The sequence below is a fragment of the Chrysemys picta genome, chromosome 3 (genome assembly GCF_011386835.1).
Source record: "Chrysemys picta bellii isolate R12L10 chromosome 3, ASM1138683v2, whole genome shotgun sequence".
Taxonomy (NCBI): Eukaryota; Metazoa; Chordata; order Testudines; family Emydidae; genus Chrysemys; species Chrysemys picta.
In genome coordinates this window covers 153948751-153974103 of record NC_088793.1, presented here as the reverse complement: position 1 = coordinate 153974103, position 25353 = coordinate 153948751, and the positions used below count along the sequence as shown (strand labels likewise).

Genomic DNA, 25353 nt, shown 5'->3' with positions numbered 1-25353 from the left:
CACTGTTATACTGGTCAGTAGCTATGTGCTATAAGGCAAAAACAATCTCTTGAACCTATTATTTCAGCTATTGAATAAGATCAGTTCTGATCATTATCAACACTATACCATTTTTCTTGAACACTGAAACTGTTCAGGAATCCTCCTTCATTCCTCACCTCATTTCCAATTATATCGATGTTCTGCTGGACCTGTGGGACCCATTGCCGTAAGATGGCGAACAATTCAGAGACTGATGTCTTAGGGTTGAAAAGAATTTCTTGGCATGCTGCATCATTAGGATCGAAGAAGGAGAACTCTGTTTTTAAGAAAAGATTTGGAGTATTATACACAAATTTGGGTATTAAAATGCTTCAATAATGCATCTACTTTTCAAAACTTTTTTGAGGCAAGAAGTAGAGAGGAGATGCACAGATCTGAACTTCAGAATCACAAGCAAATTCAGCCTCTTCCCTTAACTTTTTATCTTTTCTTCTCATTGAGGCCTTATCTACACTTTGCGAAAGCCATGATTCAGCAATCAGTATAGCTGTATTGGTGCTCTGGGGCTGAGTTTTAAGTTTAGACAAGGACATACAAGTGTTTGCAACAATTATGCTAACAGACATTTACCCATGCTTCAGGCTGGTCACAGACTGCCGAATCAAAGCTATTCTTGAGCGCAGACAAGCCCTTAGTAGATTCAATTACAGTGATGGAACTTGCACTTGCTTACTCAACGTTATGAACCTGCCCCTCCCTCCCCAAAAAAATAATATCACAGAAAAACTATGCACACTTATACATGACATCCAGGAGAACAGAAATAAAGAATAATCAGGATAATAAGGAAAAGGCATTCACTACAACCCAAAATGCAGGCATCAAAGATACAGTCTTCCAGATTAAAAACCTATGTATGTCCCCCACCAACACAAGGTAGTATGCTGTGTATTAGTGAAAATTTTTAAACCCTGAAAATAAGAATTTGGATAGCTATGATTATTTGCAGGAGGAATGGAAACTAGATGTGTCTTACTCAGCCAGTGATTGGAAACTGGAAATCACTGAACTTTTATCACCCCAAAGGCTACTATGGTGCTGCCTTCTAAAAGGTTTATAATGAATGCACAAAATGTCAACTTGTCTTGCATCAGTTGCAGATACAGGGCTAGCTGGACAGAGATATTACTCTGAGTAAATATAGGTCTCAGACTTCTGGGACAGGGCTGAGAGCATGACACTGGAGGAGTTGAGATGGTATAAACTACCTCTGGATGCATCGCCATGACTTTTCCCAAAAAAAGTGAGACTCACCACAACTTCAATTGGGTCAAGAGAGAAAGCAAATGAGGTGCGCACACATCAATATTCTAAAGCTTCTTTCATCACGTCCCCTTGACTCCAAAGGGCAGAAAACAGTGTAGAGCTTCAAAGCTATTTATCACTTAGCAATTCTAATTCAAATCCAAATTCTGTCAAAAATCTCAACTCTCAGCACCACTCAAGCCTTGCTTCTTAACACAAGCCACCCTGCACCAACAAATCATATAGCTTTGGGAATAAGTAGAACGTACCCATTACATTTATCCTCTTTCTGGGCCCAAGAAAATCTCATGCTGAAAGCTATCACAGCAAGTCACAAGCAGACAGTGGCCTAGCCATGATTATCTCCCATGTATCTCCTCCAGATCTCTAAACTGCTAGGAAGTTGTTTCTCTATTATGTACTGGAAGGCAACTTTTTAATATAACATAACAACCATTTGGATAAAAAAAACTATAGTATCCCAAACAAATACTGAGGAGAGAAACTAATAAAAAGCGTATACCAGTTCACCAGCTATGATATCCATACCAGTAAACAGTAAAACGTTTTATAAACCTGACAGATAAACAGCACAACCACCACCATACACAGGAAGAAAGGATCTGATAGGAGGCTAAAAAGCAGATCCAATACCCTTGGTTCTTACCCAGTACCTGCTCTCTCAAGGCGCACACACATTGCTGAAGCTAAGCTCTAGATACCATTAAGAGGTAATCAGCGAGAGTATCCAGGCTGAGCAGAAATAACGACCATTTTGGTATGGTTATGGTTAAACAGGTGACTGTAAAATGGCATCTTTGTACTCATCACAGTGGCTACATAATCTAATGGCTAAAGCATGGGATTGCAAGTCAACAGGAATGGGTTTCTCTACTACACCCCTACCCCGATATAACGCGACCCGATATAACATGGGTTCGCAGAAATTGCGGTGAAGCAGCGCTCTAGGGGGCGGGGCTGTGCGTTCTGGGGGGTCAGCGTGTTTGGCTCCGACACGCGGCTCTGAGTGGCGTGTTAAGGGTGGGAGGCAGGCTGGAGGTGGGTGGGCAAGCGGGGTGAGGAGGCGAATGGGGAGCGGCAGGCAGGAGGGGGGTGAGGAGGCAGGCGGGTGGGAAGACTGCTAGGAGAGCGGCGGGTGGGCGGAGGCAGGGAGACGTGCCGGACAGACGATGAGGAGACTAGCGGGGAGGCGAGTGATGGGTGGGTGGCGGGTAGGTGGGGTGAGGACACGAGCGGCGGCCGGGCGGGAGCGCTGGGCGGACAGTGAGGAGACTAGCGGGGAGGCTGATTTGTCCCGGGCCCCGCACCCCCTCTAGGGACGGCTCTGACACGCTGCTCTGAGAAGCGTGTTAAGGGTGCCAGGCTGGGGCGTTGGATAAGGGGCAGAGGGTCTTGGGAGGCGGTCAGGGGACAAGGAGCGGGGGGGGGGTTGGATGGGTCGGAGGTTCTGAGGGGTCACCCAGGAGGTGGGAAATAGGTGGGGGTCGGATGGCGGCGGGGCCAGGCTGTTTGGGGAGGTACAGCCTTCCCTACCCGATATAACGTGGTTTCACCTATAACACGGTAAGATTTTTTGGCTCCCGAGGACCGCGTTATATCAGGGTAGAGGTGTACTAGTACACTAATGCCCTGTGAGACTTTTGGTAAGTCTCTTCACGTTTAGTGAAAAAGAGGATAATGCCCTTCATCGTCCCATGCCTCAGTTTCCCCCAAAATCTAAAATGAAAACGCCACATGCCACACTTAAATCTCCAATAGAGTTGAGGAATAAACAAATATTTGTTAAATGCTTTGAGATCCTCTGACAGAAGAAGTTATAACTATATTATTGACAGTTCTGCTCACTTGTTCCGATTCTCTTCTCCATTACAGTGTTATAATAGGTTAAAAACAGTGTTTCAGAGTGAAGCTGGAATAAAGCTGGTAAGGTAGAGTTCAGACTCACGGTGCATATTCAAATCTGTTTATTATTTTGATACAAATAAAGGTTAGTTATTAATTTTTATTCCTGATAGCGTCAGACAGCTCTGGAAGTGCAAGAGAATTGTTATTTGAATGGAGAAGCAGTAGTGTTAAATAATGTACAAACCAGAAAGTGTACAGTTAAGCTTTCAGATCCCAGACTTAGTTTGTGGTGCTGGTAGTTAAAAAGAAATTATCTTTTTAACTGGTAAACTGAGCAACTTAGCTATGGAAAGTTAAGAGAACAAACATGAACCCCATGACTCAATTTTTACAGAGTCCTTTCAGCATGTAACAAAAAAACAAAACTTTGAACACGAAGTCATATATAGGAGTCTATAAATATTAGCGCAAACCCCTACATTATTTACGTTAGGGAATTGCCCAGAACCCCAAACATGGATCAAGCCCCATTGTGCTAAGTAACAAAGACGACAGTTCCTGACCCAGAGAGCTCACAATTTGGATTTCAAACAGACTTCAACAGGTGGACAAAATAGAAATCATGTGGTATGGGAGATCAGATGAGGTTACATTTAAACGAAGTTCAGCAGAACAACAGAAGTCCCATCTCACCACTAGCCTAACTACTGCCTAACTGGTGATTTGTGTCCCTTCCCTGCTCTGCCTGCTTCCATATCACAAGAAGATTTTAAGGAAAGATATAGAATAGGGTGGTGCCTTTACATATTCAGATAGGGAGGTTTTCCCACAAACACAGGGTGCAGAATGGGAGAAACCAGGGAGGTGCTTGAGGGAGAAGTGGAAAAACAGGCAATCTAGGCCAGCATCACTGGCAGAAATGATTGGCTCATTGAGTAAGTAGATCTATCAAAAAAAGTGGGACTAAGCAATAAAAGATACATATTCACATATTAAAATACAGCATGTTCAATCCTTAAAACCTTAAATCCCAGATCCTCACACCAGCAATTGAGATTGGTCTCAAGAACATTAATTTTCCTGAACATAGAATACTACAGTGTTCAGCAGCATGGAAGTACAATAAAGATGTTATATGGAATCAATGCCTGGGGAAACTAGAATTGAAAAATAGCTTTTTACACTTCCCAAGCACCCTTGATATCTGAAGGGAGGGTAAAGATTTTCTTAAACATTTCCAATTAATCACTAAATCAAATGGGACAATATTTATTTAACCTGTTTCAAATATATAACTCTATTTTCAAAGAATGAATATAAAGACAATTTAATAATATCTCAAAAAGGCAAATTCCACTATCTTTATGGAAGTTATACTGTTCTCCTTAGTAATGAACACAATGTTTCCAAGAGAAGTTTTCTTCCCCCTGAAAGTCCCACTGTGTGTTTCGAAAATGGAGTACTTATGGGGCCTCTCCCACTAGAAATCTGGTAAATTCTTAAAAGTGATTTTAAAATATTTTCAGGCACTGCACCTGCATTTGAGTCAACCTACCAATTTTTGTGGATTTACAGACCTTTTCTTTTTTAAAAAAAAAAATTTAGACAACTTTCACTTCCAAGTTGACGTGTGAGGAGCCTACAAAAAACAGGTGAAGGTCATGGTAACTGAATGTGCAGAAGAAATAGCAAAACTGACTGAAATCAAACAAAGTGCTTTGAAATGTACAAACTAGAAAATATTTTTCCACTAATTTCACTTGTAGAAATTTCAGGTATTACACCTCTACCTCAATATAACGCTGTCCTTAGGAGCCAAAAAATCTTACCGCGTTATAGGTGAAACCGCATTATATCGAACTTGCTTTGATCCACCGGAGTGCGCAGCCCCCCCCCCCCCCCCCCAGAGCACTGCTTTACCGCGTTATATCCGAATTCGTGTTATATCAGATCGCGTTATATCGGGGTAGAGGTGTACTTGTAATAAACTGTAGATACATTTTCAGACAGAAGCATAATTTTTAAATTGATGGTATTCTTTAATCTCACTTCACTCTCTCAAACTCAGGCACTGCACATGATCTCAAAGTAGTTTCACAAACACTTGCCTTCTGTAAATATACATACCACAGTCTGAAGGCATTGGTGCTGCTGCAACTGAAAAAGTAACTGATGTTTCAGAGCCTGGGAATAAAAACTGATATCTTTCAATCAATGAATCTCCTTCTTGGGAAGGTTCTGGGAGATCCTCTATGGTCATCTTCTAGAAAGCCACCTTAAACAAGGAGAAAAAACCCACTCCAAATACTGTAGGTTACATTCTATTACAATACACAACTATAAACAGTGATTTACACTGAAGTTCATCTCATTCCTTTTTGAAACATGCAAAACATTGTAATTATTAAAGTTTTGTGATAATAAACTGTACTTATTAGTAGAAACTAGTAGCTTGAGCATGCTGCTGGGAACACCCAAGTTGTAATCCTGTCTGTCACAGATTTGCTTTATTATCTTAGGGAAGTCATTTAAAATCCTTGTCTCAGTTTCTCCATCTGTCAAATGGTTAAAGGGATACTGCCATAGTTCACAGGCATGCTGTAAGTAAGGTTTAATGTCTGTACACCCTTATGAAAATGTGAAGTGCTAACTATTACTCATCTTCAGCATTCTCATCTCAAGCTTCACCTCCCTTTCCTGCCCCCACAAACAAGAAACCAGTCAATCTACCCACTCCCTTTCCCAAAAATGAAGAGTGTTCTCACCATGTTAATCTTCCCACGGATGGCCCCAATTCTCATGGGCTGATTCATTCCTGAGCCTTGCCTAAATTTCCCTGTGCCCCTCCCTGCTCTGCCTGCCTCCATGTCAGTTCCCTTCCCAATTTGCCTGCCCTAAATTTTAATACAGTGTACTTACCGTGGTGCTGTAACCTCCAGTGCTTCCAGACAACTTTCTAAGCCCCAGAATAACCTAGTAAAAATAATAATTAAAATCAAATGGCCATACAGAAATATTTAACAGCATGATTAATTACATTTTCTATTAGCCAGGCTGCAATCTAGTCCAATCTGAACAGGATCAAATGAGACTTGGTCAGTAAATGTAAAAGAGAACACCCACCTTAGCAAGTACTATAGAAGCTGGCACCACTTCTTAGCTAGAACTGAATCAATACCCTAGCAGAATGATGGTGGTAACTGTGCTATTGGAAATACTATCTTTTGGATGAGAAATTGAAAACCTAGGTCCTGGGCACTAACACTTAAAGGTACCATGACACTTTTTACAAGAATAGAGGTGCCATAACACAGGGGTTACTACTTTCTGCTACCCTAAACTTCTTATGCACATGAAATTGTTTCCAATCATGTTTACTTCCTGAAAAGTTAGATATATTACTAGAATACCACAATTTCAAAGGGTTTTCTCCAAAAACAAAAAAACACCATAGAGACATCCCATCCCTATGGATCACTACACTTATTTCTGGCTATTGAGTAAAACCATCTTGCTAGTGACTCTGTAAACTTCTATTCACAGGAAGAGTGACATAATCATCAGCTATACAGTTCTGTCACATATACCAATCAAAAGAACACTAAAACCTAAATAGTTAGGTGTGAAGTTTAAACAGGGTAGGTTCTTCATAAAATTAGTAGATCACAATCACAGAATCGTAGGACTGGAAGGGACCTTGAGAGGTCTTCTAGTCTAGTCCCCTGCACTCATGGAATGATTAAGTATTATCTAGACCAGGGGCGAGCAAGCTTTTTGGCCTGAGGACTGCAACGGGTTTTGTAAATTGTATGGAGGGCCGGTTAGGGGAGGGGGTCGTGGCCTGCCCCCCCACCTCCTATCTGCCCCCCCCCCGGGGAAACCCTGCCCCATCCAACCAGTCACCCCTTCTCCCTGTCCCCTGACTGCCCCTGGAACCCCTGCCCGACTGCCCCCCGCCACCCCATCCAACTTCCCCCTTCCTGACTGCCCCCCGGGACCCCTGCCCCCATTCAACCCTGTTTCCCCCCCCGATCCCTATCCACACCCCCATCCACAGACCACCACCCCAAATTCCCTTGCCCTCTATCCAACCCCCTGCACCCTGCCCCATAAGCACGCTGCCTGGCGCACTGGTGGCTGGCAACGCTACAGCCGCACCGCCCGGCTGGAGCCAGGCCATGCCGCTGCCACCGCGCAGCACAGAGCACCGGGTCAGGCCAGGTTCTGCAGCTGCACTGCCCCAGGAGCTCACAGCTCTGCCACCCAGAGCATTGCGCCGGTGGGGGGGTGAGCTGAGGCTGCGGGGGAAGAGGATCCGGGGGCGAGCCTCCCGGGCCAGGAGCTCGGGGGCTGGGCAGGACACGAACCGTAGTTTGCCCACCCCGATCTAGACCATCCCTGACAGGTGTTTGTCTAACCTGCTCTTAAAAATCTCCAATAATGGAGATTCCAAAACCTCCCTAGGCAAAAGTTTTTCCTAACGCCCAACCTAAACTGTCCTTGCTGCAATTTAAGCCCATTGCTTCTTAACCTCTGAGCATAGGACAAGGAGAACAATTTTTCTCCCTCCTCCTTGTAACAACCTTTTATGTACTTAAAAACTATTATGTCCCACTGAATCTTCTCTTCTCCAGATTAAACAAACCCCATTTTTTCAATCTTCCCTCATAGGTCATGTCTTCTAGACCTTTAATCATTTTTGTTGCTCTTCTCTGGATTTTCTCCAATTTGTCTACATCTTTCCTGAAATGTGAAGCCCAGAATGGGGCACAATACTCCAGTTGAGGTTGTATCAGTACGCAGTACAGCAGAAGAATTACTTCTCATGTCTTGCTTACAATTCTGCTAATACATCCCAGAATGACGTTTGCTTTTTTTTTTTTTGCAACAGTATTACACCGTTCACTCATATTTAGCTTGTGATCCACTATGACCCCCAGATCCCTTTCTGCAGCACTCCTTCCTAGGCAGTCATTTCCCATTTTGTATGTGTGTGCGCAACTGACTGTTCCTTCCTAAGTGGAGTACTTTGCATTTGTCCTTACTGACTTTCATCCTATTTACTTCAAACCATTTATCTAGTTTCTCCAAATCATTTTGACTTTTAATCCTATCCTCCAAAGCACTTGCAACCCCTCCCTGCTTGGTATCATCCGGAAGCTTTATAAGTGTGCTCTCTATGACATTATCTAAATCACGGATGAAAATTTGAACAGAACTGGACCCAAAACTGAGCCCGGTGGGACCCCACTTTATATGCCCTTCCAGCTTGACTGTGAACCACTGATAACTACTCGCTGGGAACGGTTTTCCAACCAGTTATGCGCCCCCTTAAAGTAGCTCCATCAAGGTTGTATTTCCCTAGCTTGTTTGTGAGATCATGCGAGAGCATCAAAAGTCAAGATATACCACATCTACTGCTTCCCCTCATCCACAAGGCTTGTTACCCTCCCAAAGAAAGCTATTAGGTTGGTTTGACATGATTTGTTCTTGACAAATCCACGCTGACTGTTACCTATCACCTTATCTTCTAGATGTTTGCAAACTGATTGCTTAATCATTTGTTCCATTATCTTTCCGGGTACTGAAGTTACGCTCACTGGTCTGTAATTCCCCAGGTTGTCCTTATTTCCTTTTATATAGACTGGAACTATATTTGCCCTTTTCCAGTCCTCTGAAATCTCTCCCATGACTTTTTGAAGATAATCACTAATGGCTCAGATATCTCCTCAGTCAGCTCCTTGAGTATTCCATGCATTTTTGGAAGTCAATGTGTATACCTCTTACGGAGGAATTTATAGGGCTCCATGTTTGTCACAGAGGTCAAGAAAGTCATGGATTCTGTGACTTCCTGCGACCTCCGTAACTTCTGCAGCGGCCAGTGTGGCTGATCCCAGAACTGTACCAGCCACTGGGACTACCCAAGCAGTAGCCAGTGCGGCTTGCCCAAGGGAACACCTGAGCAGCAGTCCCGGGGGGTGGCAGGAGCAGCTCGGTGGCTCCCAGCAGCAATCCCGGGGCGGCCGGGGCTCCCCCCCAGCGGTAGCCAGAGTGGCAGCGGAGCCTCCCGGGTTCCCCACCCCCCATGATTCAATCAGGGGTATTTATGGTATAAGACATGGACAGGTCACGGGCCGTGAATTTTTGTTTCTTGCCCGTGACCTGTCCATGACTTTTGCTAAAAATACCCGTGATTAAATCATAGCCTTATTTATACCGTATTCATCACTGATGCATCACTTGTGCACCTTCTAATGAAATTTCTATTATGAAGACTGGTTGTAGAGCACTGTTGACTCAGAAATTCACTTATTCAGTTGGCCTGAGAGAGCTAGAATTTATTCAGCTTCAAGGCTCACTTGTTATTATTAAGATTCATCTATTTATCTAGGCTTTTGCCTGAGTGAATGGGGAAGGAACAAGTGAAGGTCACTTTTGACAATTTATTAATTTATCTGAAGTTGTTTTATGTATACTACACATGCATCAGGCTACTCGGGCTCCTTTTGATGACTCCCTAAGTAAAGTCACTGCCTTGTTTGAGAGGCCCACACTGCAAAATGTTCTCAGACCAATCCACCTTCCAAAATATTAAATCGTAAGTTTTAAAAATGGATTGAAGATGTTGATCTTAAACCAAGTAAAAACCTTATCTCCTTCAGCACCAAGCACAGTTCATTGTTGGGTGCCATGTTCTCAACTTAGATCTGAAGTGGACTCACCATTACATCAGACAATAAGGGAAAATAAGAACAATTTTACAAGGGAGTCTGCTTTATAACCATCAAGAACATGATAGAAAAGCAAATCTCATATTTACATCATGATGGCCTATAAAGCCTGGAATGGAAGATGTTGGTAGGATCAGAAATGTGGGGGTCTGTAGAGGGATGGTTGAGGAAATTTAGAGGAAGTGAGGAAAGAACTGTAAGGTAACGGTAATGTAAGTTGCGGCTGAAGAACGTTTGAAAATGACAATGGGAAATGTCATTGCATATGATAGGAAGCATGAAGGAGTCATCAGAGCACTGAATGTTGAAAAGCAAGCATGAATTTCTTAACCTTTGGAGATTAAGAATAAGAACAGTGTCTTTGCAAATCAAAGGAGAGTCAGGTAGAAGACCTTGTCTTTACACTGAAGAGTGAGATTTTTGGTGCACCAGTGCTTCTGTAGTTGACAATCTTTTATCCTAAAGGTTGAAAAGTACTTGTTGGATGAGGGCCTCTAGAAAGGTGGGTAACTGAAAGCATTTATAAGGGGGAAGTTGGTTAGAGATACATTAAAATGGTGCTAGAGATTTTTCAGGCAAAACTTACTACATGTGCTTTTATTTGTGATGACAAGTGTACACAATGAACCATCCCGTTGCCTGAGAACTCTTCTATTGTGAGCAAGCAGGATATCCAAGCACTTTAGAGAGCAGGCAGGATTTGCAAGAATCTTGCGCTCTCTGAAGTATAAAGGGAAAAGTACAGTGCAGAAAGCTATCATGTGAAAACTCAACACCTTGGATGTTAACTGGTTTCCAGGCCAAGAAGCTGGACTTCCGCCCTGGCAGAGGGGCAGGCATACCAGCACCTGGGCACGCCAACCGGGTTCCGTGTCCGGCAGACACCCGAGGACACCATCCAGGAGATCTTGCAGGATGCCGCCAAGATTGATGCCTCCCTGCTGGCACCATGGCAGAAGATAAACGCCCTGAACACCTTCCTGATCCCACGTATCTCGTTCACCCTAAGGGGATCCGCCGTGGCGAAGCTGCCCCTCAACAAGGCAGACAAGATCATCCGGAAGCTGGTGAAGAAGCGGCTGTTCCTTCCCCAGAGAGCCAGCAACGAGCTGGTCTACATCGCACACAGGCACGGCGGCGCAAATGTCCCCTGCATGGATGACCTGTGTGACATTGCGGTGATCACCCACGCCTTCCGCCTGCTGACATGTCCTGACGCCACGGTGAGGAACATTGCGGCGAACGCCCTGCGCGATGAGACAGAGAAGCGGATTGGCAGAGCCCCCTCGAACCAAGACATCGCCACCTTCCTGAGCAGCTCCCTGGGATGGGGAATTCGGAAGGGACGGGCGCGACATCGCTTCACTGTGGTCCCACACTCGCAATGCCACCCGTCGCCTGGGGAAGCGGATTGGCTGCCGCTGGCAATGGTGCGAGGAGCGCCAGGAGCTGGGAGTCCGGGTGCCGCAGATCAGGTCGGACGACAACACCATCGTCACCCCAACGGCCAGGGGCTTGCTGGAGAGGACTCTGAAGGCCGCCATCCGCTCGCTGTACGTGGAAACCCTGAAGCGTAAACCGGACCAGGGTAAAGCCTTTGAGTTGACCAGCAAGTGGGACGCTAGCAACCACTTCCTTGCCGGGGGTGGCTTCACCCGTTTTGCCGACTGGCGGTTCATTCACCATGCCCGGCTCAACTGCGTCCCGCTCAATGGAGCCGTCCGCCACGGGAATTGAGACAAGCGTTGCAGGAAGAGCGGCTACCCCAACGAGACCCTGCCCCATGTCCTGTGCAGCTGCGAACCCCACTCCAGAGCCTGGCAGCTGCGCCACAACGCCATCCAGAACCGCCTGGTGAAAGCCACCACGCCACGCCTAGGGGAGATCTCCGTGAACTGTACCATCGCCGGTACTGACGGCCAGCTACAACCTGACGTGGTCGTCACCGACGAGGCCCAGAAAAAGATCATTCTCGTCGACGTCACGGTCTCCTTTGAGAACAGGACCCCGGCATTTTGCGACGCCTGAGCTCGTAAGCTGGAAAAGTACGCCCCCCTGGCTGACACCCTGAGAGCGAAGGGTTATGAGGTACAGATGGACGCCCTGATTGTCGAAACCCTGGGCGCCTGGGACCCCTGCAACGAGCGTGTGCTGCGGACCTGCGGGATTGGTCGACGCTACGCACGTCTCATGCGGCGCCTCATGGTCTCAGACGCCATCCGACGGTCCAGGGACATCTACATCGAGCACATCACTGGCCACCGACAGTACCAGGAGGCGTGAGCCAGAGTGACATCATTCTCCCACTACGAGAAAGAGACCAAGTGACCTTCTCCGTTGGATCATATGAACTGGAACCATAAACTCCCTGAACATTAAATCTCACCAAATGAGGGTCAATCCATCCTCATCATCATATGCACTCGTTATTATCCACACCCGAAGATAGCCACTTTATGAACTTCATACCCTCATATCTCAATATCTGTATTTGACCCATCAACCTTTTACCCCCAATCGGGGATATTGCAGATTATGTATTCCTCATGCCACTTTATCTTAAACCAAACTTTGCACCCTCGATAATCTGTATGTTATTCCCTGATAACCAGAAACTTCTATGCTCAAACTCTGTTCACTATTTTTTTTTAACATCATCTTAATAAAATTTTTAAATCTGTTTTCATTTTGGGTATGTGTGAGCCGCTGAAAAGTTCAGAAAAATTTTGTGAAGCTTTGGGCCTGCCAACCTTGACGATGTTGCATTAAACTGCTGTTCACCACCTCCTCTCAAAAATCCAACAGAAATCAGGTGGGCAAAGAAAATGCATACAAGTAATATTTAAATGCTGCTACACATAGGTCTCTAGAGTTAGATAACAGTATTGTACACAGCAAATATTTTAAGTAACAGCAGCCAACATTTTCTACATAGCAGAGGTCAGACACACGATAATGTTTCAAGAGCCAAGTGCATATCAAATCCAATAAAGTACAAGAATTACATAGTAGTATCTTTGTGTTACATTACTACATACACTACACAATGTAAACATGGGAAGGTGAAATCTATGCAGCCTGTAAGGGTTTATAAAGTTGCAAGGAATAATACTTTCTCAAATTAAAAAAGTGTCCTCTTTAATATGAAATCCAGTCTGATGCTTTAAACCTACTACTTTACCTACAGTATGACAGGTTCCCTGAAACTCCCCCAATTCCTTCACTGTAGCAATTTGTAAAATTTGTATAAATTGGGGGAAGCTATGCAAAGATCTCAAAATGTAAAGAGAACACTTTGTAATATATTTAGCCAAATATGCAAGCCACATTATATAAGGGAAACAATATTCCTTAGGTCGAAAGTTATTGAACATTTAGAGCAAGAGAAGAAATAGACCCGGGTGAGGGAAGGAGATTAATGATAGAGGAAGAGAGTTTGCCTGCTTTGTCTCCTAGAAATAAGTCACTAGTTTTATTAAATACTGTTTCTTGGATGGTCTCTAAAATGAGCTGAAATACAGCCCACCAAGTAATGAAACCCTGATCACTCTAATACCACACTTTCTGCCTTACTAAATTCCCATCAACCTCTCCCACACACATGTATGTGTCCCTTCACAAATGGCAACTCTACAATAAAATTAGAATAAGTTCTGCTATTCTTAACCTGTTTTACAGCCTGCAACCAAAGGAAAATGAGACCACAGGAGACAGGATTGCCCACACATAGCCTGCTGCTCTAACAATACGACTAGACACACTGTATAAAACCTCATTATCAGAGTGAATCCTGTCTGAGAAAGATACTTAGTGGAACTTAATACATTAATACTTGCATGCCTCATTATTAAAGCTAAAAGAATAACTGATTTTTTTTGTTTGTTTTTGTGTTTAGTGACAGTTCCAAAAACAAAAAGTTTGGTTTGGGTCATACCAAATGTGAAATTTTTCACAATTTTCAATTAATAAGTTTTGGGCCTGTTCCAGAACAGATATTTGAACCTGGGTCTCCAACATCCCAGATGCGTGCCCTAACCTCTCGACTAAAAGGTCAGAATGTTAGAAAGCGACAGCAGCATCACCACCACCATTCCCTTCTCCTTTGGCTGTTTTTAACAGCCAAAACTATTTGTGTGAAACTCATGAACAGTTTCATATTGATCAAAAATTTATTTTTCATTCAATAAACTATTTTCCCAAAAACTTTCACCCAGCTCTACCCAGCATGCCAATAAAGTTACGGAAACTGAACTACACAGGGACTCAGGGGCTGTGATCTGACTCACGCAGGGCAGCCCATTTCACAGCCCCGTCTCTTCCAAAGGGTGGGAGGACAAAGAAAGGGGAGTATTCTGGGGGGGTTGATTTTTAAAAAACGAGGGTCAGCAATTCATCAATAAACCTAATTGGAGAGACAGCCCGGCAGCAGATTGCGGAGGAGGAGATCCCTCAGCAGCGTCAGGAAAATCCACCTTGCCCCCGCTTTGACCCAACCAGAGAACGGGATGTCCAGCGCCTGTCCCCTCCTAGTCCGCACCTGCTGTCAGCTACGCGGGCAGGGAATTACGGAGACCAGGGAGACTGGACCTGCCTCTGCCGCCCCACCCGCTTTGGGGACACTTGTCCAGCTGGTCACTGAACTGTTGTCACGAGAAGTAAATTCCCCTCAGCACCCACAGGACCGACCCGGAGGGACCCGACCTCTCACACCTGCAGGCCCTGCCACACGCGCCCCCATTGCCCCCAGCGCGCCTGCACGCCCGCCCCCTGCGGCCACACGCACCAGCCCCCGCGCTACGCGAGTGGGACACGCACCAGCCCACCCCTAGTCGCGCCGCCGCCGCCGCCGCCGCCGGGCCGCCCGCCGCGGGGAGAGGGGAACACACCCGCCTGCTGCTCCGCTCCAGCCCGCTCGGCTCAGAGCGCGCCGCCCCCGGCCGCCCGACGCCAGCGCCGCAGGCTCCGCCCCCCGCCAGGCGCGGCGCCACCAGCCCCGCCTCCCGCTCAGCCCCGCCCCCGTACGTACCCTCATCCCACCCCCTGCGCCACACCGCGTAGCCCCGCCCCCGAACGTGCCCTCGCCCCGCCCCCTGCGCCACACCGCTCAGCTCCGCCCCCGAACGTGTCCTCGGCCCGCCTCATCCCTGTCCCCGAACTAGCCCTAGCCCCACCCCTTGCCCCCCGTCCAGTCCTGTTCCAGTCGCGGGGCGGCCCGAGGGCTGCGCTGGGTCGCCCCAGACAGGGATGGAGCTGGGGGGGAGCCGGGAGACGCGGGGTAGCTGGGCACTTCCGAGGGGGTAGGGGGGTAGCTGGGTGCCCCCGAGGGGGGTGGGGCTGTGGGTATATGTGGGCGTCTCCGAGAAAGGGTGGGGCTGTGGAGGGGGTTGGGGGGATAGCTGGGTGCCCCCCAGGGGGGTAGGGCTGTGTATGGGGTGGGGGGTAGCTGGGTACCCCCTGAGGGGGGTGGGGCTGGGTATGGGGGGTAGCTGGGCGCTTCCGAGGGGGTAGGGGGGTAGCTGGGTGCCCCCTGAGAGGGAGGGGGATAGCTGGGTGCCCCCGAGGGGGGTGGGGCTGTGGGTAGATGTGGGCATCTCTGAGGAAGGGTGGGTCTGTGGAGGGGGTTGGGGGGATAGCTGGGTGCCCCCCAGGGGGGTGGGGCTGTGTATGGGGGGGTAGCTGGGTGCCCCCAAGGGGGTAGGGGAGATAGCTGGGCGCCTCTGCAGAGGATGAGGCTTGCGGGAAGTGATAGTGGGGTACGACGGAGGCAGGAGCGGCAGCTGGCGTTACTGAACTCTAGCGTTAAGGATTTGTGCTGTCTATAGCCTGCTGGGGCATTGCCATAGTACAGTGCACACACAGAGGGAAGTCCCAGCACTTGCGCTAGTTTTCAAAATGCCCATCACATGCATGTGTTTTCCAATTGCCGCCTTCCTCCTCCTTGCTGAATGACAAGAAGTCATGGAAACTATACACAACAAGACCCTGCTTTCACGCACACACAAAGTTGGTGTTAAGACCAAGTAACTACAGGACACGTTTATGAAGCCTGAACCAGATGCTGTGCATTAGGCAAGCTTTTTAATCCCAGGCTGATTTTAAAATCATCTGCCCACATGGGATTTTATCCACAGCTGCCAGAGGCTAGAAGAAAATGGTAAACATGCTAGAGCTGCTCGTGCAGTGTGGCACTTCAAAGATTTGTATTTTGTGGGTATGACGAGCCTGGTGATTCACATAGCTAAGAAACGCAGATAAGATGCAGCCTTGTACTATGAGAGCTCCCATTTTAGAAAGCACTGTCTTTCTAATATAAACACTGTTAAACCAAAGTCACGCATGGCTTATGATCTTTTCATATTTGGGGAGGAAGCAAGAGTCTAACTCAGACAAGGTTGGTGGCACTGTATGAAAGGAAAGATATTAAAAAAGGAAGAGGTGTATATTGCCACCTATGGTCCAATACTCAAAGACCAGAGGTGAAAGTAGAAATAGGGACTTACCAGTACGAGGCTGGGTTGGGGCCAGCTCTGGCCCCCAGAAGGGGCAGGGATGGGGGATCAGAGCCAGTCCCGGCCTGCCCTATACTGGTAAGTGCCCTCCCCCGCTGGGGTAGCAGCGGCAGCTGGGGGCTCCAACAGCAATTTAAAGGGCCCAGGGCTCAGCCGCTGCTACCGCCCCGGGCCCTTTAAACCGCTGCCGGAGCCCCCAGCTGCCGCTGCTACCCCCGGGCTCCGACAGCAGGGCTCCGGGGGCTATTTAAAGGGCCCAGGGCAGTAGAGGCAGCGGGAGCTCCGGCCCTTTAAATAGCCCCCGGAGCCCCGCCACTACTCCAGGGCTCTAGGGCTATTTAAAGGATCCAGGACTCCCCTGCTTCTACCGTCCCAACCCTTTAAATAGCCCCTGGAGCCCTGGGGTAGCGACGGCGGGGCTCTGACAGCTATTTAAAGGACCCAGAGCAGTAGAGGCAGCAGGAGCCCCAGCCCTTTAAATTGTCGCCAGAGCCCCGCTGCCGCTACCCCAGGGCTCCAGCAGCGGAGCTCTGGCGGCAATTTAAAGGGCCTAGGGCTCCAGCTGCTGCTGGGAGCCCCAGGCCCTTTAAATTGCCGCCTGGGGAAGCCGAGCCGCCCCGGTACAGCGTACTGGCTTACTTTCACCTCTGACAAAGACTTACTTGGATGTTTCCTTGATAGCAAAACATACTAAGGGTTAGTTTTTCAAGTGCTGAGCACACACAACTGAGATTAGATTTTTTTTGAAATACCCAGCATCTCCCATTATGCTGAGCTCTTTTGAAAACCTGGCCCTAAGAAGTCAAACATCAGCAGGAAGATTGTTATGTCCTAAGGCCAACACCAGTGTGGTTGTATTGATGCAAAGAGGGATGACTTACATCACAGCACTAGACCCAGGAAATGGGCTACAATTTTTGATTGTGACATACATAGGAAGTCTGTTATCATGGTCAAGAAACAACTTTTTGTGTCTGTTTCCCCATCTCTAAAGAAAGGTATAATACCTCTCATCTCACCCTTCTTTCCTTCCAAGTGCATGACTCTTAATATTTGTAAAAGTGCCTTGACATACATGGGTAGAAGTCAGTATAAATGTACAGTATTAAATTTGGGGGCTCAGGGGGATATTGTTTGGCACCACAAACTGCTTATGTTCTTTATTATGGACTAAATCTTGCTTTTTGCAGTAACAACGCCAAAATTGTTCTTTAAACCTGACTCCCTTTTATATCAACAGGCAACACTGTTAGTGTTACAAAAATTGCTACAGCTCCTTTGTCAACATGTCCCTGTGAGCCATGATGATTCATATAATTATAGACTAGAGATATAGCTAGAGGGGGGAAAAGTTACAAAACACAGTTGATTTTCTTGTTATGCATAATCTACATTAAAATTGAGTCTTTGATTTATTACTAAGTGAAAAAAGCATCATACTTTATGTTAGAGCAGGTAAATGGAGTTGCTTTCTTCCTCTGCAGTCCTAAATTCAAGCCTGGTTTACAAGAGGTCATAAGTTAAATTAGTTTGCTGATATCTTGAATTAACCTATAATGTACATTTGTTCATATTACAAAATTTCTGCACTGCTAGTATCCTTTTTAATCTGCAGCTGTTAAAAGACTAGTGTTGCTAACGAACTGATGTCCACTAACCTAGAATACATGGCATGAGGACATGCTGTATACATTGTCTTCAGCCTGTATCTTTCAACAGTATTAACATTTGCAAAATATACCCAAAATATATGTATATTTTTTAAAAGGAAAGATATTTACAGGCAACTCTTCATATCACTGTGTGATTGGAAGTCACATCTGTAAATATGCTCTCCTGTATATGACATGAGATACTGTTTCATCTACTTTGTTTGCGTGAGCCGGCACTAGAATGTTGTTGGCCCGTTCCATATGCAGACAGATTATGTCTCTTGTTTACACTACACACGGATTGGTTGGAAATCATCCAAAATTGCTTAGAGGACATTTCAGTCAGTTTAATCAACTGCACCTGCCTGGGTTCACCCAGTACTTTGGCACAGAGGAGCTTACTGTATATGGCAGTGATCTGGTGCTGAGAAGTAAAGCCAATGGAAAATTACAAGCCACCAAATAACTACAAATTAGACAGCTTGGAGCTGTGGACAAGTCGGGAACTGATACCAATGTTCTATATTTAAAGACCTAAAGAAATATTAAGAGTCAGAAAAAGACACGCACGGATGGATAATAGGGGCAAGTAGAAAGTAAAGAGACGGGAGAAGGGAAGGGAGAGGAGAGAATGCACTTAGATCATACTTTAAAACCAAGCACTTTACAAACATAAATGAATTAAGCCTCAACATCCTTGTGAGGTACATAAACATTATTATAACCATTTTTAAATGGGTAAGATGAAGCACAGGGAAGTAAAGTGATTTGCCCAAGATTGCTCAGGAATTAGTGGCAGAGATGAGAGTAGAAGGTAGGAATCCTGACTCCACATCATTTGCCAATCACTACACCAACTGGAAGAGAGAAAGTAGGAGAAAAACAGTGCTTACCCAGCACTGTAAACCTACTCAGTCTAAATCCCGGGTCATCTCTAAATTACATATGCAACAGTAAACCTACTTTCTTAGCTCTTGATCCTGCACCATTCAAATCAATGGGAATCTTTCCATTAACCTGATGAGAAGCAGGATCAAGTCCTTACAGAATCCATGCTTAACTTGGACCAGCACTATATATATATTGTTTACAACATCACAATTCATCAAGTGGTAAGCAATTATGATGCTCCTAGCATCAGGCCATAGCATCACTACATGAGCCAGGCAGGAGGAGGCAAGATTATAAATAAAGCTAAATAATATTTTTTAAATTATGTACCTTTTCAGAATATCTTCTCCAGTCACTACTTATCATCAGGATGTGTAGTCAAATAAAAGCCCTCTCAATCTCGCCTCCTCCTGCCTGGCTCATTTAGTGATGTTATGGACTGATGCTTGGAGCATCATAATTGCTTGCCACTTGGTGAATTGTGATGTTGTAAACAATGGATTGCGGAATCATTGATCATCAGAGAGGAGAAGGAAGAGGCTGGGAATATAAAGGAGGGATTCTGTTTACCACATGCATTTTGTTAATTAAAATATTACTTTACTTCTCCCAGTGTAGAATCTGGGTATTTCTACCCCAAACTCTTTGCTCCCATGAATGCTAGTATCTATGTGAAAGAAAAACTTAATTACAGAAACATACCTTTATCTGGGGTAAAATGTGGTAACTTTAACCAAGCACATCCACTCTCCATAGAAGTTTAGGATAGGAAGTGAAGAATAACATTAAACTTATTTGAAACTTCAGGGGAACTTAGGGAAGCAATAGGTAATTGTTCATACTGCAATTTGGTGAAGACAGAAGGCTAAACAGACCTCTGGAATCTTTCACAACGACATGAAGTCAGGACCTTATTTTTACACCATATTCACCACAACAGTGTTCCCTAACTTCATGCTAGTACTGGTTTAGTACTTAGAAGAATGCTACCCATTGAATCACCAGTATCTCTTCCTACAAAACCTGGGTTTTCCTTCAAAATCTTCCACCTTACATTCTGATTCCCAAACCCGCGTAGGTTTGTGAGAGCTGATGCAATCACAGCCAAAGGTGATAGGGATCTGCCCTTTTATTTTTTTTAATTTGCATGAAAGAACGTGGGAGTCTATCTGTAAAGCTAATCTCTTCTTGCAGTTCCATGCAATTAATATATAAACCTAAAACTTCCATTTCTGCCATCATTACCATTTACTGTTTTAACTATTGGAACAAGCAGAAAGCGTAGATTAGCTATGACAGACAGGAGGTTTTAAATACACAGAGGTGGCTTAGCAACCAGAAGCTTTGAGAAAGAAAACAGAATGAACAATCCAAAGGTAATAAAGATTCATGTAAATTATTTTCAGTTTTGATGTTTAACTCATCTTCCACAGAATGTGATACCTTTGCTGTACTGCAGCTGTCTAACTGCCCTAGCTTGCAATTCTACCTCCTAGGTAGCAAAGTGCAAAGCCTGATTCTGAGTGGGGGTTATCGTCCTGCAATTCCACTTGGCTACGATAGGATAGATGGTTGCTCAATACCTCCTATGAGCAGGCCCCACATTTGTGTTGCTACAAAAGTTGAGGAGCAAAAGGGAAAGAAGCAACAGTTCTGTAGATTTACCAAATACATTTGGAGTGTGCTTACTAATTTTGTTAATCTATGTTTTTAATAAAGATGTATTTGATGTAGCCTTTAAGTTTCTACAAGCAAACCAGTAAGCTATAAGCTCAAGTATATACCACTGTCTTTCCTTTGCAATTAATTCCCTAAAAAGGTCATAAAACATTATGGATGAGATAGATAAAGATTTCTTAAAAGTTTTCTCATGCCCTTCTCTTAACTTTTTAAAGTTGGGTTCTACTCTGAAAAGCAGATCTGTTAAAATACCATTATTTGGTGCTTTTTTATTGTCTCTCAATGGCACCTGATCAAATTTCCTCAGCTTAAAAGTCAGGCTGCCAGCCTGGAAAATTTACCCTGGGATCTGAGAGTCAAGATGAATTATTTCTTTGTCATGCACCATCACCAGTAGTAAAGATTCTATACATACAAGCTGTCTTCAGTTAAACCTGTGCAACTCCATTTTCTTCATATAATGCCCTCAATGGTACCTCTGCTATCCTATTGCTTTAACTGGATTTGTACAGATGGAATGGATTGGAACTTAATAAACAATGCTGTTGATGATGCACAAGAAAGAATAGAATCTATTTCCATCTCCCAGAGCTGTGTTGGCTCTACAGGACTTGTAGAAATAAAAACCAGAGAAAACACGTTGTCACCAAAGTCAGCAGCTATGAGTGAGCTGCTCTGTTGAGTAAAGAGTTGTTTTACATAGACACATTTCAAAGTAAAATCACATTTAAGCTTCTTGTCTTCATCTTCAAGGTGTTACATAATCTCTCTTCTGCCAACATCTCTATTCTCATTTCTGTCCACTCCCCCTCTCGCTCACTACACTCTTAAAACAAATTCTGTTATGTGCAACTGTCACACCATTCTCCAAATTATGCACCATCAGCAAAGTGTAAACTGAATCTTTAGCACTGCAGCAGCGCTAGCTGGCAGAAGGCCAAAGACAGTTGGCTCCCCAGCATCCCATTCCCTGTACTGGGATATGTGCTGGATCCCCCCCCCCCCCCCCCCCCCCCCCCCCCCCCCCCCGCTCTTCTCCTCCCCTGGTAGGTGTCTAGAGTTCCTCTCCATGTGGTGCCCCTCCAGTGGAGGATGGGTAACTGCAACCATGTGATGGGTTTGGAGAGAGCTTATTGAGGGGTAGCCTGGCTGAATTCTTACTGCCCCACTACTGGAGAAGCTGTCGGCTCATGGGTGTTACCTTACCAAGAAGTGTGTGCTGCTGTGATGGTGGTCACGGTAACACCGTGAGCCCAGATTAGCATGTCCACGTTCAGCTATTATTTTTTTGGCATGCTGCTAAAATTATCATGAGGAAAGTAAGCAACAGAAGGGAAATAGTAATTTTTAAAAGTTTATATCTTGGCCAAACCTGAATGGAATTTCACCAGATTAAGAAAAGGTTCTTTTCTGGCCCCAGGGCTTTCTCCTTGCCAAATATCAAATGCCTGCTGCAAACAATGGCGCTATTACTGCTTCTCAAAGAAAGGTTACAAGCAGATTTTATAACTGAAATAGTTAGGCACCTAAATATAGATGTTGTGGTCATAGTTCAGGGCAATGGCACCTGTATTCCCCCTCTGTGGTCCAGCAAGGGCACCCACCCTTGGCTCCCAGCTCCTCAGCAGTCACCTTTCTTGGGTGGAAACCTGCTTCTCTCTCCACCCTGACCAGGGTTTTTCAAAGCTGCCTGGAGGGCAGAGAGTGGATAGAGGGTGGCCTAACCCCAGCTTCTCTGGGGGAAGAAGAGTACTGATCACCCCACTGTGGTGGCCTTTTGCTCCACACACACTGAGTTAAGGTGTGTGGCTTGACCCGGCTTATGGTTTTTTACATTTTCTCAGACTATCAGGCAGTCAGAGACTGTGGGGTGGGAAGAAGTCCCCACTCTTTCCTGGCTGTAGTTACCTTAATCATCTCCCAAGCAGCAGTTGAACCCTTTATTAGGGCATTTCCCACCATGGGGTGGGTGTCATAGATTTGGCAGTGCACCGCAGCTGCCTCAGTGTCCCTACTTTTGGCTGGAGACATTGTCCTTGCCATGCTCTGTACTGCCTTTGGTTCTCTGGGAAGGGTAGGCAGAGAACTTACATCCCTGGACTGTGCTTCAGGATTCAAGAGAATTTCTCTTTAGGTCAGTAGCTCTTGGCACTTCCCTGGAGAAGGAGGCAGTCTCATCTATTCTCTCCTCATGTATTTGTCTGCATACTCTGGGAAGGTAACTTGATTCCTTTTGGATACTGGCAGGGGGATCCACCCCAGCCTTCTACCCCCTCCTCCCTGTCAGCTACCCCATCTGCATTTTGGCTGACACAGTCGCTTGCCGATCTGGAGCTGAGGGGGATTGATTCACCCATTCTGCTTTTAAAGCCATAATAGCAAAAGATATGGAATATCTGACAATATACGTACAGCCAGCACCTCTGACCCTTCCTGGGTCTGTATAGAAAGTGCTGCTGTAGGTAAAGTGAAGGTTTTTACACAAGGAATTATAACCCAGGTTTCACATACAGAGCATTTGATGGGTATTTCGACATGGGGCTTAACCATAGTCTTAGCAGTGCCAGTATCCCTCCATCCAATAAACATTTCCTCACTGACCACCATCTTCCACTCCCACTGGCCATCTGAGGGATCTGTACCCAGGAGGGTGCAGCCTGGCATACGGGCAGTGGTTTGAGATGTGAATGTGTCAGCAGGAACATTATATGCCATGGTTGCTCTGGCTGGGTGGCTCCCTCCCTCCGGAGATTTAATCACACAGGTAACTCTTTGAGGTCGGGGGAAACTGGCCTTTCCAGCACTGCACTGAGCCTCAAGGCCTGGACAGGGCAATCCCGGGCAAAGTAACCCCACCGGTCACATACGGAACACCGCTTCCCCCACACCCCGAGCTTCTTGGAGGTGTTTTCCCTCCCTCCAGTCATGGGTTTCTCCCTGTCCTCTGATTCCATTTCATCCCTATTTAGTTTTCTATCAAACCCTAGCTGACTATGTACATATCAGTCTGCCAATTACCCCATTATCATTAAATCCCTAGGATCTTTTTCTGCTAACCCTGATTTTAGGTCAGGGTGGCAGTTTATAAAATTGTTCTAAACCCATTAATTCCTAGGCCTCATCAACTATGGTAACCCCCAACCAGTTCTCCATTTTCTTACATAACCCCTAAGTTGAAGTGAAACCTTAGTATAGGTCATGCCCCCATTTTTCTGAACACCCTGAACCCTTCTCCTATGTCCTTCAAGGGTCAGCTTAGACTTTTGCAACATAGCTTGTTTACACAGCTCAAACTCTTTAAAGTCTTCTCTGTCCATAAGGATGTGAACGTTGAAAGCATTTGTCCCTAACAGTAGTGAATCCTATAAAACTCATTCATTAAAGTATGAGTGCATTATATGCACCCGGTAGGGTGACCAGATGTCCCGATTTTACAGGGACAGTCCCGATTTGGGGGTCTTTTTCTTATATAGGCTCCTATTACCCCACACCCCCTGTCCCGATTTTTCACATTTGCTGTCTGGTCATCCTAGCACCCGGCAACTTGAAGAGTTTTATTAGAAATCAGATAGATTAGATATCTGCATCCAAACAGTTAGCGATCACACTGCTAGCGGGAGATGATTGGCTCTGTCAGCATAAAGCAGCCTAATGCTACACAGTAATTAGAGTGGGTGGCAAGCACCTTTTCCATTCCTTATTACACTGGGAGATGGCTGCCTTCTCTAGGAAAGCTGTGTTTGGAAGGTAAAACAACAACAAAAAAATCATCTTAATCCATTTAGCCTTAGTCTTAATAACATAAGGAGAGATTTTGCTTGGGGAGAATTTTCTTTCTACATTATCTTTTACAGAGCACCCTTGAGAAGTCATTTTTTTTAAATTAAACTATCTGCTGTTTTATTGCAGAGTTTTAATTCCTTCTTTCTTTTTTTGATTTCTCTTTAAGAAATGGATTGTTGGTGTTTGTCTAGGGGCGGCGGCGGTGGTTGGTTGTTAGTTTGAGGAGTTTTTTTTATTTTATTTTATTTGTAATTGTATCAACAAATGAAAAGGGAACAGTCCTGTATTGGGGCCTGGGAGATGGTCTGATCAATTGTTCTCAGCTGGGATGCAGAATTGGGCCTTGTGTTTCTAGCCCAATATTGAAATTTGGTTTTGCTTGTTTGTTTATTTTCCTTAAAGCCTTGGCTCTTGGAGTAATGTGACTATGAGAATCTCAGGCTTCACTTACCAAAAAAAAAAAAAAAAAATAAGTTTCTAGCCATCATGATTGCAAAGAAAAAATTGAAAAATTGATCCCTAAAGGCTCAGACACTGGAAGATAAATTAAAAGATCCCCAAATTTCTTAATTTTTCAAGATCTCATAATTTTTAAGCCAACCTCCTAATTGTTTGGGCCTGACTCATAATTTTTGAAAGCTTGAAGTTTGCAATGCTGCTATCTTGTGGGGTCATTGTGAATATTGAGCATTGTGGCATGTACACTTCAGTAAGAACACAAATTATACTTCTAAATATATATTTTTAATTTTAAATTCTCCTTTGTATATGCACTTAATGTCAATGCTATCTTTGGCCATATCTGCCAAATTAATTAAAATATTTGATTATTGTGAAGTATTTTAGGTTGAGGTGAAAACTAGATGAAGTAGCAAAAAAGGATTCCTGGAAAGTTCATTCGAGAAAAAAATTGTTTGTTTTGGAGGTCACAGTAGGAAATAGTGAATGGTTTGG

At 45.1% G+C, this 25353-nt stretch overlaps 1 protein-coding gene across 14 annotated transcripts in view; it reads right to left on the bottom strand.

The window, feature by feature from the left end:
- CLIP4 (CAP-Gly domain containing linker protein family member 4) overlaps positions 1–25353 on the bottom strand; it is a 75468-nt gene that overhangs the window by 29611 nt on the left and 20504 nt on the right. For 2 of the 14 annotated variants that reach the window (XM_065589324.1, XM_065589320.1), the window contains 4 exons: positions 19267–19476; positions 6073–6126; positions 5281–5428; positions 159–298 (listed from right to left, as the gene is read on the bottom strand). In XM_065589324.1, coding sequence (XP_065445396.1) covers positions 159–298; positions 5281–5413 — 273 coding nt within the window. In that variant the 5' untranslated portion in view covers positions 5414–5428; positions 6073–6126; positions 19267–19476. Of the gene's footprint in view, positions 1–158; positions 299–5280; positions 5429–6072; positions 6127–14286; positions 14597–14667; positions 14857–19266; positions 19477–25353 lie in introns of those variants that run through there. The other 12 variants (XM_008174964.3, XM_005289533.3, XM_042848532.2 and 9 more) reach the window with 11 other exon arrangements.